This window comes from Seriola aureovittata, chromosome 4, assembly GCF_021018895.1.
Source record: "Seriola aureovittata isolate HTS-2021-v1 ecotype China chromosome 4, ASM2101889v1, whole genome shotgun sequence".
Lineage (NCBI taxonomy): Eukaryota > Metazoa > Chordata > Actinopteri > Carangiformes > Carangidae > Seriola > Seriola aureovittata.
This window is the reverse complement of record NC_079367.1, coordinates 4,509,330-4,524,469: the sequence shown is the minus strand read 5'-3', so window position 1 is coordinate 4,524,469 and position 15,140 is coordinate 4,509,330. Positions and strand designations below refer to the sequence as shown.

General features: G+C 35.2%; 1 protein-coding gene across 23 annotated transcripts in view; it reads left to right on the top strand.

Annotated features, from left to right (window-relative positions):
• phldb1b (pleckstrin homology-like domain, family B, member 1b) overlaps positions 1-9,079 on the top strand; it is a 111,228-nt gene extending 102,149 nt beyond the window's left edge. For all 23 annotated transcript variants that reach the window (XM_056373349.1, XM_056373353.1, XM_056373361.1 and 20 more), the window contains 4 exons: positions 1,011-1,157; positions 1,410-1,629; positions 3,506-3,591; positions 5,264-9,079. In XM_056373349.1, the coding sequence (XP_056229324.1) occupies positions 1,011-1,157; positions 1,410-1,629; positions 3,506-3,591; positions 5,264-5,404 (594 nt within the window). In that variant the 3' untranslated portion in view covers positions 5,405-9,079. The remainder of the gene's footprint in view (positions 1-1,010; positions 1,158-1,409; positions 1,630-3,505; positions 3,592-5,263) is intronic.
• Positions 9,080-15,140: the final 6,061 nt, after the last annotated feature.

The window sequence follows — 15,140 nt, the reverse complement described above, 5'->3', positions numbered from 1 at the left end:
CCTGCAGCGTCTCTGCCAATAGTTCTGAACTCAGCGTAAAAGTAAAGGTTCATGACGAGAAGTCGGTTCTTTGATTCAGTTTTATTGGAAGCAGATGTCAAGAAGTTTAGAGAATAAAGACGATACGATCAATTTCCTGCTCTGAAACCTTTTCCCCCACATTCCTCATCCTCTTTTAGCTTCCATCCATTGACTTTTCCTTTTCAGTTGTTCCACTCTTTGTTTACGGCTCCTTTTTACAACTTAAATCTACCGTGCCAGAAATATAAACGCAACACTTTTTGCTTTTGCTCCGATTTTTTCATGAGTTGAAATTAAACACAAAAGGTTTATTTCTCTCAAGTTCTGTTTACAAATGTGTTTAAAGTGCGCATTCCTCCGTGCAGTTTTATTTTAAATAAAAACATTTATTAGGTACTAAACTGTGAATTTCACACGGCCTGGGCTACAGATGTGCACTTACAGAGTTGATCAGGTTGTTGATTCTCGGCTCACTCCTCTTCAATGGCTGCGAAGTTGCTGGATATTTGCAGGAAGTGGATCAAGCTGTCGTACACGCAGATCCAGAGCGTCCCAAACATGCTCAGTGGGTGATGTCAGGGGACGACGCAGGCCATGATGAATGACACGACAATGGGCCTCAGGATCTCCTCACAGTTTATATATGTGTGTGTGTCTTTTGTTTATCGAAACAATCTTTTATTTCAACTCATGAAAAAGAGTAAAAAGTGTTACATTTATATTTTTGAGTATATTTTCCCCCTGTCTTTTTTTTAATGTCTGTATACTGTAGATGTGTGATGGCAGTTTAACCCAAACCTTTCTGTGTAAATAATCGTCCACGGCGATGGAGCTGCACGGTGGCCGGCAGCGTGAGCTCATAAATGTATGAATGCACGGCCGAGTCCTGAGTGAGAGAGAGAGAGGGAAAAAAAAAAAAGAGCTCGCCTGCTCTGCAAACTCCATCCACAGATCAAAAAAATATTTAATGAAAGCCCTCTCTCCTCCAGGAACGAGAGAGCCTGGCTCGCCGTCAGATGCTGGAGGAGGAGAGGAGGAGGAGGGAGGAGGCGGAGAAAAGACTGCAGGATGAAACTTTCCACCGGCAGCAGCTCGTGGAGAAAGAGGTCAAGATGAGGGCCAAGAACTTCTCTCAGGTCAGTGAAATGAGACGTAATTGAGTCGGCATGCTAGAAAGCTGTGAAATTACTCCGCCTGCCTGAAAACATGACGAGCTTCTACCTGAGGGCAGAAACCTTATATATGGAATATTTTGTGCCAGTATTCAATGCGCTTACATACAAGATTTCAATATTTCTTGTATTTAGAGTCTAAAAAATATCATGAATGTTGATATTGATCATATCACTGATTAACCTCCTGTGTCTGATCGCCGTGTCTCGATCCAGGCTCGTCCTATGACTCGCTACCTGCCCATCAGGAAGGAGGAGTTCGACCTGCGCTCTCACGTGGAGTCGTCAGGCCACAGCGTCGACACCTGCTACCACATCATCATCACCGAGAAGATGTGCAAGGGCTACCTGGTGAAGATGGGAGGCAAGATCAAGTCCTGGAAGAAACGCTGGTTCGTCTTCGACCGCCTCAAGAGGACCCTCTCCTACTACGTTGGTGAGCAGAGCCTCAGAGTGGGCAGATACTCAGACTCCCTCCATCAGGCTAATGATAATGATATTGAGCCATTTGACAGATGAGTCAGACTCTGTGGCTACACTTGCTCAGGATTTTATTTTGAAACTCACGAGCCTAGCAACATTAAGGCTACAAACAACCCATAATGCAACACACTCTACATGCACCGTGTAACATAACAACACTGCAGACGACAGCCAATCACAACGATCTCTAACAGTCTCAACATGGTGACTTTCACAAAAATAGTATTTATAGTATTGTATTAAATTTAGTAGCAGAGGAAGTATTCAGATGCTTTTCAAAGTAAAAGAAACAATACTACAATAACAACAAGAAAAAAGTGCTGCATTGGAAACGTGAAAGTATCAGCGGAGCTCAAGTATTAAAAGTAAAAGTAATAATAAAATGTTCCTATGAGTTTTTATTATATTATATATTTTATTATTGGCTTGTTAATAGTGTAAACAGCATTGTGTTGTTACAGTTGGTCGAGACTCTGGAGCTGATTTTAACCACTGAGGATCTTCTGGAGTATTTTAATCTACAACACTGCATCATATTATATAAACTCATCATTTGTTTTATGTGTAAAATCTTAATTTGCGACGTAACTGTCGCTGTCAGAGAAATGCAGTGGAGTCAAAAGTTAAAGTATGAAGTAGCACGAAATGGAAATATTAAAGTAAAGTATAAGTTACTTAAAATTTTTACTGAATTAATTTATTTCAGTAAATCTAATTAGTCTCATCCCAGCTGTGACGACATCTGACTGTAAGGTGATGAGGTGACGTTCCTGCAGGTCAGTAGATTTAGAAATGCAGCAGCAGGCGGAGGAAAAACATTACAGCAGCTACAGTACATGGAAACGTCAGAGTTTGAAATGAGTGAAACATTTAACATGTAAAGTGGCAGAAATCTGAGTGACAGCCGAACAGGCGTCCTCCAGACCTTGAGCATGTGTAGTACGTGGCGTGCGCGGCGGTGTAATTTGATCCCCCGCCGCGAGCTCTGGGACACTTGTTTGCTGTCAGGCCTTTGAAGTCGTCACAAGGTTCCGCTTAAAGCTGCTTGAAGCGAAGCGGGTTGAAAGCGAGCCGGGGTGAGGAGGCGCTCTGAGATTACTTCAGCAGTACTTAAAATGCGCGCGGCGCGGCGCTCTCTGAGGACGCTGATTGAGATGCATCTCTTGCCCTTGTCTCTGACCTTGAACGATGAGCAAATGAGACGAGCATAAGTCATGAGCGCCGCTAATTCACGTTAATCAACCCGAACCGAGACGCGCAGAGTTTCGGGAGTTTAGATGCAGCCGAACGAGATGCACGTGCAGGGCTATTTGAATGCTAAAGAGGTCATTAGGAGATAATAGCTGCGTATTAAAAGGAAAGTGTTATTCCTCGAAATGAAGCAGTGCGTTTCTACCTACTACTCTTAAGTTGGCTTGTGGAGTGTTTGTGCCTGGAGGTAGAGAGGGGTGTTGAGTTCCCCACCGGTTCCTACTGCAGTTCTGCAGTGGCTGATGAAACAAACTGCAATGATGTACCAGAGTAGCGTAAGAATGCAGTCAAGTCTGAAAATACAATGAGAGCACCATTGGTTTAAAAACAGAGAAAAAGTGCTGTGCTTGTCTTTTTCCATCCATCATCACAAACCACAAACCGCTCATGATCAAAGTTTGATTTTTTTTTATTTAGATTTTTTAATGACCGTATCTCTCGTCCCCCCCCCCCGTCGATGTTCACGGTGACATGGAGGGTTTTCTGCGCTTCCGCTTTTTTCAAGCCAAGAAAGAAGTGTTGTTGTTGTCAACACGTTTCAGTCTTTGACCAAACCCACGTTCTTTTCCTTCCCACAGACAAACACGAGACCAAACTGAAGGGTGTGATCTACTTCCAGGCGATAGAGGAGGTCTATTACGATCACCTCCGCAGTGCCACCAAGGTACACGTCTGAAAATCATCATTTCCTCTTTCTCACTTATTTCACACTTGGTTTATTTTCCTCTTTTATTTAAAACTTGTTTTTTTTTATTGCGCTCTCTGTGGTTTTTGCTTCTTTTCTCCTTCTCTGTGCTTTTTGTTTTGGCCGCCTGCTGCTGTCACAGAAGGGATTTTTCAACTTGAATATGACCAGTGTATGTATCCATGCTTTCTGTTCTCCCACCCCACTGATCCCTGTGTGTCCCGACTGTTTGCTGATGATGCATGGAAACCTGAAATAAGCAGAACGTTCACTGGTTTGATTCGTGCTGGTTTGGAACTTGAATTGCTAATCCCGCTTGATCCCTCCGTCTGTCCCAGTGATCCCAGTGTAAACCAGTGGAGTGGAGTTTCCTTATTCATATGCCTCCACTGTAACAGATCTGTGTTTTTAAGAAGAGTTCATGTTTGAATGAAATAATCTGATGTAGGAAAATCCAGGTGAGGACGACGCTTGCTCACTTTTTGACCAGATTTCTGTTCGTCTGTCTGACGCGTCACTTTGTTTCTCCAACATGAAGCTGAGAGATGCTGCTGCCTCCTCATCTGAAGTGTGTGTGTGTGTGTGTGTGTGTGTGTGTGTGTGTGTGTGTGTGTGTGTGTGTGTGTGTGTGTGTGTGTGGTAATGCGTCGCGCTCTGACTAACTGTGTGGCTCTGATCAACTCTGGGACTTTGATTTTACTTGTCACTTCCATTGCCACATTACAGAGAGAGAAACTTGAAAGTCTGCTGCACTTAGTTCAGACGGAGGAAAAGTGACGAACGTGTTTGAGGATGAAATAAATTTTCCACTTGTCTGGTCGGGTGTTTTTCCAAAAACACAACAACAACTTCAGCTGCGCCTTTTGTTTCCTAAGATGTTAACCACAAACGATACAACAAGACAACTATAGACACATTTTACACATCAATATAGACGAGACTGAGCGTTTATTCTTGATTATTGGTTCAAATTTTTGTTCCTATTGTACAATCTGAACAAAGATGTGTCATTTTTATTTGTATTAATTTAGTAAAAAGGTTAAAAATTAATTTTTTGTGGAGTTTACAGAATATTTTTCATCCAGATGTTTTTAAAGTTGCTTTAATTTCTGAATATTTTTGGCCACTTGGGGGCAGCGCAACAAGCTGAGAGCACAAACCAAAGTTTTTATGGATGTTAATGGTCAGTCAGTCACAACAGTGAAGTCACAGACCAGAACTACAGATGCTGAAGATGTTTGTTGGGGGGAAAATTTTGTGTTGGTTCGTCACTTTGAGCAACGTCTTTCATTTGATTGATTTTGTTTATAAAAATATTGATCACTGCAGCTTTAATATTCTACAGAGGAGAAGTTATTAACAACATGTTTTTTTCAAAGATTGGCAGTTTTTATTCACTTCCTTGTTAATTTTTCTTTAATTTATTTTTAGAATAGTCTGGTGTTAGGGAAGAACAGCTTTTAAAACAGAGTTTATTCCATTGAAAACCAACAGGCTGATACTGCAGTTATTATCACGAGTGGACGACTCCTGAAGGTTTCCCCATTGAAACCACTGTAGTTTCAGTCACTACACAGTAATATTCAGTGGTTTTTAATTCACTGTTTTAACGCTTTAATACTGTTTGTTTTAATACTTCTCCCTCCCTCAGAGCCCCAACCCCTCGCTGACCTTCTGCGTGAAGACCCACGACCGGCTCTACTACATGGTGGCCCCCTCAGCCGAGGCCATGAGGATCTGGATGGACGTCATCGTCACGGGAGCGGAGGGATACACACAGTTCATGAACTGAGAGCGAGAGAGCGGAGGTGATGAGCTAATAGTTTCGGCAGGGACTCTCCCATCACAGACTCTGTAGGCCCTTCTTCCTGTTTCCAGTCCACCGCAGACACCACGCCTTGTTTTTATTCATTTTTAATCTCACCTTTTGATTTTTCTGTGTCGACGTTCACCTCCGCGTTTTCTACGTGATTCTGTTTGGATTTAAAAAGGGAGCCCGTGAAGGACACACACACACACACACACACACACACACACACACACACACACACACACACACTCTATTGTATATAAACCAAAATGTAAACCGGTCAGAGACTTTTAAAAAGCCTTTCTATATTGCCAAATGGAGATCTTGTAGTTGCTGATTGAACCTTTTGTATTATTTGTTTCCCTTCTTTCTTTTCTTTTGTTTTTGTTTTGTTTTGTTTTTTTACTCATGGAGAAATTTGCCAAATGACATAATGCCAATGTTTTTCTTTGAGTGTTCATCATGACTATGCTCAGTTCAGACAGAGAGACTCTAAACGAATTGTTTTAGAAATATATTTGAAAGAATCTTATTCACTATGTTGTAAAAATGTATGAGATATAACAGAAATCAGTGAGTGAGCAGAGACTGGAGATGAGTCCACCACATTTAAATCACTTCATCCTCCACGTCCACAGTGGTCACGTCACCTCAGTGCTGCTCTTAGACAGAAGATTAACACTAAATATAAGTGCAAATCATGTGCAGAATATTCAGCTTCATCCCAGTCATATCACTTCCCTTAGGTTTAATCAGAGTAATTGGAGGTATTTTGTTAGACAACAGCTCAGGAGTTCATTCTGCAGTTCGCTCTATGGTTTGTCCAGTATACAGATTGGGAAGCCTCTGCTGATATTAGCATTAAAGCTGCTAATGAGTATCATATCCTGCTGTATTGAGAATATTTCAATAATTAATATGCTTCACTAAACCCAGAACAATGACTGAATTTTCAGGCTCAGCACACTTTGGAGGAGTAGTTTGATATTTTAGGATACGCAGGTTGGTTATTTCCTTTCTAAAGGCACAAGATGATTAGCTTAGCTTAGCACAAAGATTGGAAGCAAGTTGTGGTTTATCGTGGACTCTTTATGCTAAGCTAAGCTAACAGTCTCCTTGCTTTAGCTGCTTTCATGCCAAAAGTTTGATAAGAAACATCGATACCACTCTTGTATCTGTATATGCTAATATCAAGCTAAAGCCATTAGCGGATTAGCTTAGCCTAGCACAAAGATTGCAAGCAAAGGGAAACAAGCTAGCCTGGCTCTGTCTGAACGCTAAAATAAAAGAAAAAAAAAAAGAAGACAAGTTGCGGCTTATCATGGAGTCTTTATCCTACGCTAAGCTAACAGTCTCCTTGCTCTAGCTTATTTTATCTAAGCTCTGCTTTGTGTCAGAAGTTTGGTAAGATGTTTGATACCACTCTCCTATCTGTATGCTAAATATGAAGCTAAAGCCAGCAGCTGGTTAGCTTAGTACAAAGACTGGAAGTAAAGGGAAACGGCTAGCCTGGTTCTGTACTAAAACTCACCAGGTAACATGTTATATGTTGCCTCTATAGTTGGTAAGCAGACTTTTTCTCACAAGAAAGTAAAAAAGCATGATTGACAAAATCAAAGTCACTTCTTTTACTTTGAAGGTGGATTTTTCTCTTTTGGTGGGATCCATGTACTTCCTGTTTTTGTGCTAAGCTAGGCTAAACATGCCTTTAATCTCTTTCACTGGATCATAGCCGAGGCTGATTCCCCCGAAAAACCCTGTATATTGGTTGAACCATAACTGCCACATTCTCTGTGTACTTGTGAACATGTTGAAGAGGAATATCTCATCTGTCATCATTTTGCCACCTCAAGGTGCAAACTGCATGTCTACATGTGCACACACACACACACACAAACACAAACACACACACTCACTCACGTAAACTAAAGAAGCTTGACTGTTTGCCAAGTAGCCTTTAGCTAACTGGATGATGCGACTACACAGCTGGGAAGCAGCCATCATCACTGCCAGCCTACAGGAACCACGATTAGAGGGCGCTACAGAGACCAGGACCACGCAGGATCAACAATACGGACTAATGCAAATCCAGAACTGTGCCTTGACTATGTGTTGTTATTGATGCTGTGTTTGTGAGTCCAGCACAGCCTCGCTGGAAGGCTACAATCATACAAATGCGTTTTAATGCATTTCTGAGCTGTAATGCAGTATGTGGACAGATTCAGACTTTATGATGGAGGTATCCGCCTGTAGCATCATTACAGGCAGATACCAGAGGCTCTGATTACACTGGGGATCAACTAGTTCACATTTACAAAACTCTGAATGTACAAAATCATATCGGTCCATTTATGTTGTTAAATGTTGCAGTTTAATTGATCATAATCATTAGGAGTGCTAATTATCTCTTGAGGAGCAAAAGACTACAAATTAATAGAAATAAGATAACAGGTAATAGAAAGATGTGGGCATTTCAAGTGTAGTATTTAGTGTTTGTGACCAAAGACTAAAAGTCTTGGCCTAATATTTTGTACATTCAGTCGTGTAACTTAGTTTGCCAACTTTTAATTTACAATAGACTGTTAACTGTATGAATTCAGACTGAAATTTCAAAACAAGGGCACGGAAAAGAAAAAAAAAAGGATGATTTTTGGTAGAAAATCGAATCTTTTGCCTTAAAAACAAAACAAAAAAAATCTTTTAATTTGCTGCCACGTCATTAATTCAGACACACTTTACTTCCTGCTTTGAATCCCCACTGTGAGCTGAGGCCTGATAAAGAAAACACTCGTATCTTCAGCTTTAACAGACTCTAACCGACCGGGGCTTCGCCTGGTCTTCGTCGTCGTGTTGATTGTCACATTGTGAATCTATTGATCGGCCGGTTTGTAGTCAATGCGTCCCTGGATGCTGTTTTCTGTGTTTGTGGAAGCAGAGGACTGACAGACTGTGATTTCTATGGAGCATGTGGAACTGTTGTTGATATAGTTTCATGTGTTGGTACAGTAACGATAATTTATGATTGTGGTGCCTGAGATAGTGACATGTTTACTTCTAAAACATGAAGTAGGAGTTCAGTGAAAAGACTTTAATATATTCTGCCCCCCTCCCTCCTCCTCCTTGCCTTTTTAACATGTGCAAACCAAACTATTCAACACTGGCAAGGCTGTTAAATCATGTCTGTTGATAGTAGATGGTATAAACATTACTGTTGTTATCAATGTTGAAAGGAAACTAAATAAACTGTAGAGGATGCCTGAATGAAAAAATAATATTACTATTGAGATGAAACAGTATTGTATGAAAATAAGTACAGTTTTTACTTATTTTTGTCATTTTAGAAATTTTATTGTCAGTCAGTTACATTTTAAATTGTATGGTAGTGATATATCGATCTACCTTTTTTATTACTGGTACAGCAGAACACACAGAATAACTCACCTAGCACTCACGTGACTGTACTTATTTTTTTCTAGAAAGTAGTTCCTGTTTCAATCACACACACACACACACACACAAACTTACACTTACACACACACTCTGAATCAATACTCGGACCATACTGTGTTATTGGTACCCTGTACGTCTCATGCGTCACTTTCAGGTATGAATAATATGGATTTTGTCAAATCTATTAAAAACAAAACTGTTACAGAGCGTCGTCTGTGTTTCTTGAATTCAGAAGGATCCAGTGATGAGGAGAGAGACCGTAGAGTGGATGACTTTTTGTGCCTTTCAATACTATGACTTTTTTATGCCTTACTATGTTATGACTTTTTAATACCTTACTATACTATGACTTTTTTATGCCTTACTACACTGTGATATTTTTATGCCTTACTATACTATGACTTTTTTATGACTTTTTATGCCTTACTATACTATGACTTTTTATGCCTTACTATACTATGACTTTTTTTACGACTTTTTATGCTTTACTATCCTGTGACTTTTTATGCCTTACTATACTATGACTTTTTTATGACTTTTTATGCCTTACTATACTATGACTTTTTTATGACTTTTTATGCCTTACTATACTATGACTTTTTTACGACTTTTTATGCTTTACTATACTATGACTTTTTATGCCTTACTATACTATGACTTTTTTATGACTTTTTATGCCTTACTATACTATGACTTTTTATGCCTTACTATACTTTGACGTTTTTATGACTTTTTATGCCTTACTATACTATGATGTTTTTATGACTTTTTATGCCTTACTATACTATGACTTTTTATGCCTTACTATACTATGACGTTTTTATGACTTTTTATGCCTTACTATACTATGACTTTTTATGCCTTACTATACTATGACTTTTTTACGACTTTTTATGCCTTACTATACTATGACTTTTTTATGACTTTTTATGCCTTACTATACTATGACTTTTTATGCCTTACTATACTATGACTTTTTTACGACTTTTTATGCTTTACTATACTATGACTTTTTTATGACGTTTTATGCCTTAATATACTATGACGTTTTATGCCTTACTATACTATGACTTTTTTATGACTTTTTATGCCTTACTATACTATGACTTTTTATGCCTTACTATAATCTGACGTTTTATGCCTTACTATACTATGACATTTTTATGACTTTTTATGCCTTACTATACTATGACTTTTTTATGACTTTTTTATGACTTTTTATGCCTTACTATACTATGACTTTTTATGCCTTACTATACTATAACTTTTTTATGACTTTTTATGCCTTACTATACTATGACTTTTTATGCCTTACTATACTATGACTTTTTATGCCTTACTATACTATGACGTTTTTATGACTTTTTATGCCTTACTATACTATGACTTTTTATGCCTTACTATACTATGACGTTTTTATGACGTTTTTATGACGTTTTATGCCTTAATATACTATGACTTTTTATGCCTTACTATACTATGACTTTTTTATGACTTTTTATGCCTTACTATACTATGACGTTTTTATGACTTTTTATGCCTTACTATACTATGACTTTTTTATGACTTTTTATGCCTTACTATACTATGACTTTTTTATGACTTTTTATGCCTTACTATACTATGATTTTTTATGCCTTACTATACTTTGACGTTTTTATGACTTTTTATGCCTTACTATACTATGACGTTTTTATGACTTTTTATGCCTTACTATACTATGACTTTTTATGCCTTACTATACTATGACGTTTTTATGACTTTTTATGCCTTACTATACTATGACTTTTTATGCCTTACTATACTATGACTTTTTATGCCTTACTATACTATGACTTTTTTATGACTTTTTATGCCTTACTATACTATGACTTTTTTATGACTTTTTATGCCTTACTATACTATGACGTTTTTATGACTTTTTATGCCTTACTATACTATGACTTTTTATGCCTTACTATACTATGACTTTTTATGCCTTACTATACTATGACATTTTTATGACTTTTTATGCCTTACTATACTATGACTTTTTTATGACTTTTTATGCCTTACTATACTATGACTTTTTATGCCTTACTATACTATGACTTTTTTATGACTTTTTTATGCCTTACTATTACTATGACTTTTTTATGACTTTTTATGCCTTACTATACTATGACGTTTTTATGACTTTTTATGCCTTACTATACTATAACTTTTTTATGACTTTTTATGCCTTACTATACTATGACTTTTTATGCCTTACTATACTATGACGTTTTTATGACTTTTTATGCCTTACTATACTATGACTTTTTATGCCTTACTATACTATGACTTTTTATGCCTTACTATACTATGACTTTTTTACGACTTTTTATGCTTTACTATACTATGACTTTTTTATGACGTTTTATGCCTTAATATACTATGACGTTTTATGCCTTACTATACTATGACTTTTTTATGACTTTTTATGCCTTACTATACTATGACTTTTTATGCCTTACTATAATCTGACGTTTTATGCCTTACTATACTATGACGTTTTTATGACTTTTTATGCCTTACTATACTATGACTTTTTTATGACTTTTTATGCCTTACTATACTATGACGTTTTTATGACTTTTTATGCCTTACTATACTATAACTTTTTTATGACTTTTTATGCCTTACTATACTATGATTTTTTATGCCTTACTATACTTTGACGTTTTTATGACTTTTTATGCCTTACTATACTATGACGTTTTTATGACTTTTTTATGCTTACTATACTATGACTTTTTATGCCTTACTATTACTATGACTTTTTATGACTTTTTAATGACTTTTTATGCCTTACTATACTATGACTTTTTTATGCCTTACTATACTATGACTTTTTTACGACTTTTTATGCCTTACTATACTATGACTTTTTTATGACTTTTTATGCCTTACTATACTATGACTTTTTATGCCTTACTATACTATGACTTTTTTACGACTTTTTATGCCTTACTATACTATGACTTTTTTATGACTTTTTATGCCTTACTATACTATGACGTTTTTATGACTTTTTATGCCTTACTATACTATAACTTTTTTATGACTTTTTATGCCTTACTATACTATGACTTTTTATGCCTTACTATACTATGACGTTTTTATGACTTTTTATGCCTTACTATACTATGACTTTTTATGCCTTACTATACTATGACTTTTTTACGACTTTTTATGCTTTACTATACTATGACTTTTTATGCCTTACTATACTATGACTTTTTTATGACGTTTTATGCCTTACTATACTATGACGTTTTTATGACTTTTTATGCCTTACTATACTATGACTTTTTTATGACTTTTTATGCCTTACTATACTATGACTTTTTATGCCTTACTGTACTTTGACGTTTTTATGACTTTTTATGCCTTACTATACTATGACTTTTTTATGACGTTTTATGCCTTACTATACTATGACTTTTTATGCCTTACTATACAATGACGTTTTTATGACTTTTTATGCCTTACTATACTATGACTTTTTTATGACTTTTTATGCCTTACTATACTATGATTTTTTATGCCTTACTATACTTTGACGTTTTTATGACTTTTTATGCCTTACTATACTATGACGTTTTTATGACTTTTTATGCCTTACTATACTATGACGTTTTTATGACTTTTTATGCCTTACTATACTATGACTTTTTATGCCTTACTATACTATGACGTTTTTATGACTTTTTATACCTTACTATACTATGACTTTTTATGCCTTACTATACTATGACTTTTTATGCCTTACTATACTATGACTTTTTATGACTTTTTAATGACTTTTTATGCCTTACTATACTATGACTTTTTATGACGTTTTATGCCTTACTATACTATGACTTTTTATGCCTTACTATACTATGACTTTTTTACGACTTTTTATGCCTTACTATACTATGACTTTTTATGCCTTACTATAATCTGACTTTTTATTGCCTTACTATACTATGACGTTTTTATGACTTTTTATGCCTTACTTTACTATGACGTTTTTATGACTTTTTTATGCCTTACTATACTATGACTTTTTATGCCTTACTATACTATGACTTTTTTATGACTTTTTATGCCTTACTATACTATGACTTTTTTATGACTTTTTATGCCTTACTATACTATGACTTTTTTATGACTTTTTTTGCCTTACTATACTATGACTTTTTATGCCTTACTAACTATGACTTTTTTACGACTTTTTATGCCTTACTATACTATGACATTTTTATGACTTTTTATGCCTTACTATAACTATGACTTTTTTACGACTTTTTATGCCTTACTATACTATGATTTTTTATGCCTTACTATACTATTACTTTTTTATGACTTTTTTATGCCTTACTATACAATGACTTTTTATGCCTTACTAATACTATGACTTTTTTATGACTTTTTATGACTTTTTATGCCTTACTATATACTATGACTTTTTTATGCCTTACTATACTATGACTTTTTATGCCTTACAATACTATGACTTTTTAATGACTTTTTATGCTTACTATACTATGACTTTTTTATGACTTTTTATGCTTACTATACTATGACGTTTTATGCCTTACTATACTATACTTTTTTATGACTTTTTATGCCTTACTATACTTTGACTTTTTATGCCTTACTATACTATGACGTTTTATGCCTTACTATATACTATGACTTTTTTATGACTTTTTATGCCTTACTATACTATGACTTTTTTATGACTTTTTTATGCCTTACTATACTATGACGTTTTTATGACTTTTTTATGCCTTACTATACTATAACTTTTTTATGACTTTTTTATGACTTTTTTTATGACTTTTTATGCCTTACAATCCTTTGACTTTTTATGCCTTACTATACTATGACTTTTTATGACGTTTTATGCCTTACTATACTATGACTTTTTATGCCTTACTATACAATGACGTTTTTATGACTTTTTATGCCTTACTATACTATGACTTTTTTATGACTTTTTATGCCTTACTATACTATGATTTTTTATGCCTTACTATACTTTGACGTTTTTATGACTTTTTATGCCTTACTATACTATGACGTTTTTATGACTTTTTATGCCTTACTATACTATGACTTTTTATGCCTTACTATACTATGACGTTTTTATGACTTTTTATGCCTTACTATACTATGACTTTTTATGCCTTACTATACTATGACTTTTTATGCCTTACTATACTATGACTTTTTTACGACTTTTTATGCCTTACTATACTATGACTTTTTTATGACTTTTTATGCCTTACTATACTATGACTTTTTATGCCTTACTATACTATGACTTTTTTACGACTTTTTATGCCTTACTATACTATGACTTTTTTATGACTTTTTATGCCTTACTATACTATTACTTTTTTATGACGTTTTTATGACTTTTTATGCCTTACTATACTATGACTTTTTATGCCTTACTATACTATGACTTTTTTATGACTTTTTATGCCTTACTATACTATGACGTTTTTATGAGTTTTTATGCCTTACTATACTATGACTTTTTATGCCTTACTATACTATTACTTTTTTATGACTTTTTATGCCTTACTATACTATGACTTTTTTATGACTTTTTATGCCTTACTATACTATGACGTTTTTATGACTTTTTATGCCTTACTATACTATGACTTTTTATGCCTTACTATAATCTGACGTTTTATGCCTTACTATACTATGACTTTTTCATGACTTTTTATGCCTTACTATACTATGACGTATTTATGACTTTTTATGCCTTACTATCCTGTGACTTTTTATGCCTTACTATACTATGACGTATTTATGACTTTTTATGCCTTACTATCCTGTGACTTTTTATGCCTTACTATACTATGACTTTTTTATGACTTTTTATGCCTTACTATACTATGACTTTTTTTGCCTTACTATACTATGACTTTTTTATGACTTTTTATGCCTTACTATACTATGACTTTTTATGCCTTACTATACTATGACTTTTTTACGACTTTTTATGCCTTACTATACTATGACTTTTTTATGACTTTTTATGCCTTACTATCCTGTGACTTTTTATGCCTTACTATACTATGACTTTTTTATGACTTTTTATGCCTTACTATACTATGACTTTTTTTGCCTTACTATACTATGACTTTTTTATGACTTTTTATGCCTTACTATACTATGACTTTTTATGCCTTACTATACTATGACTTTTTTACGACTTTTTATGCCTTACTATACTATA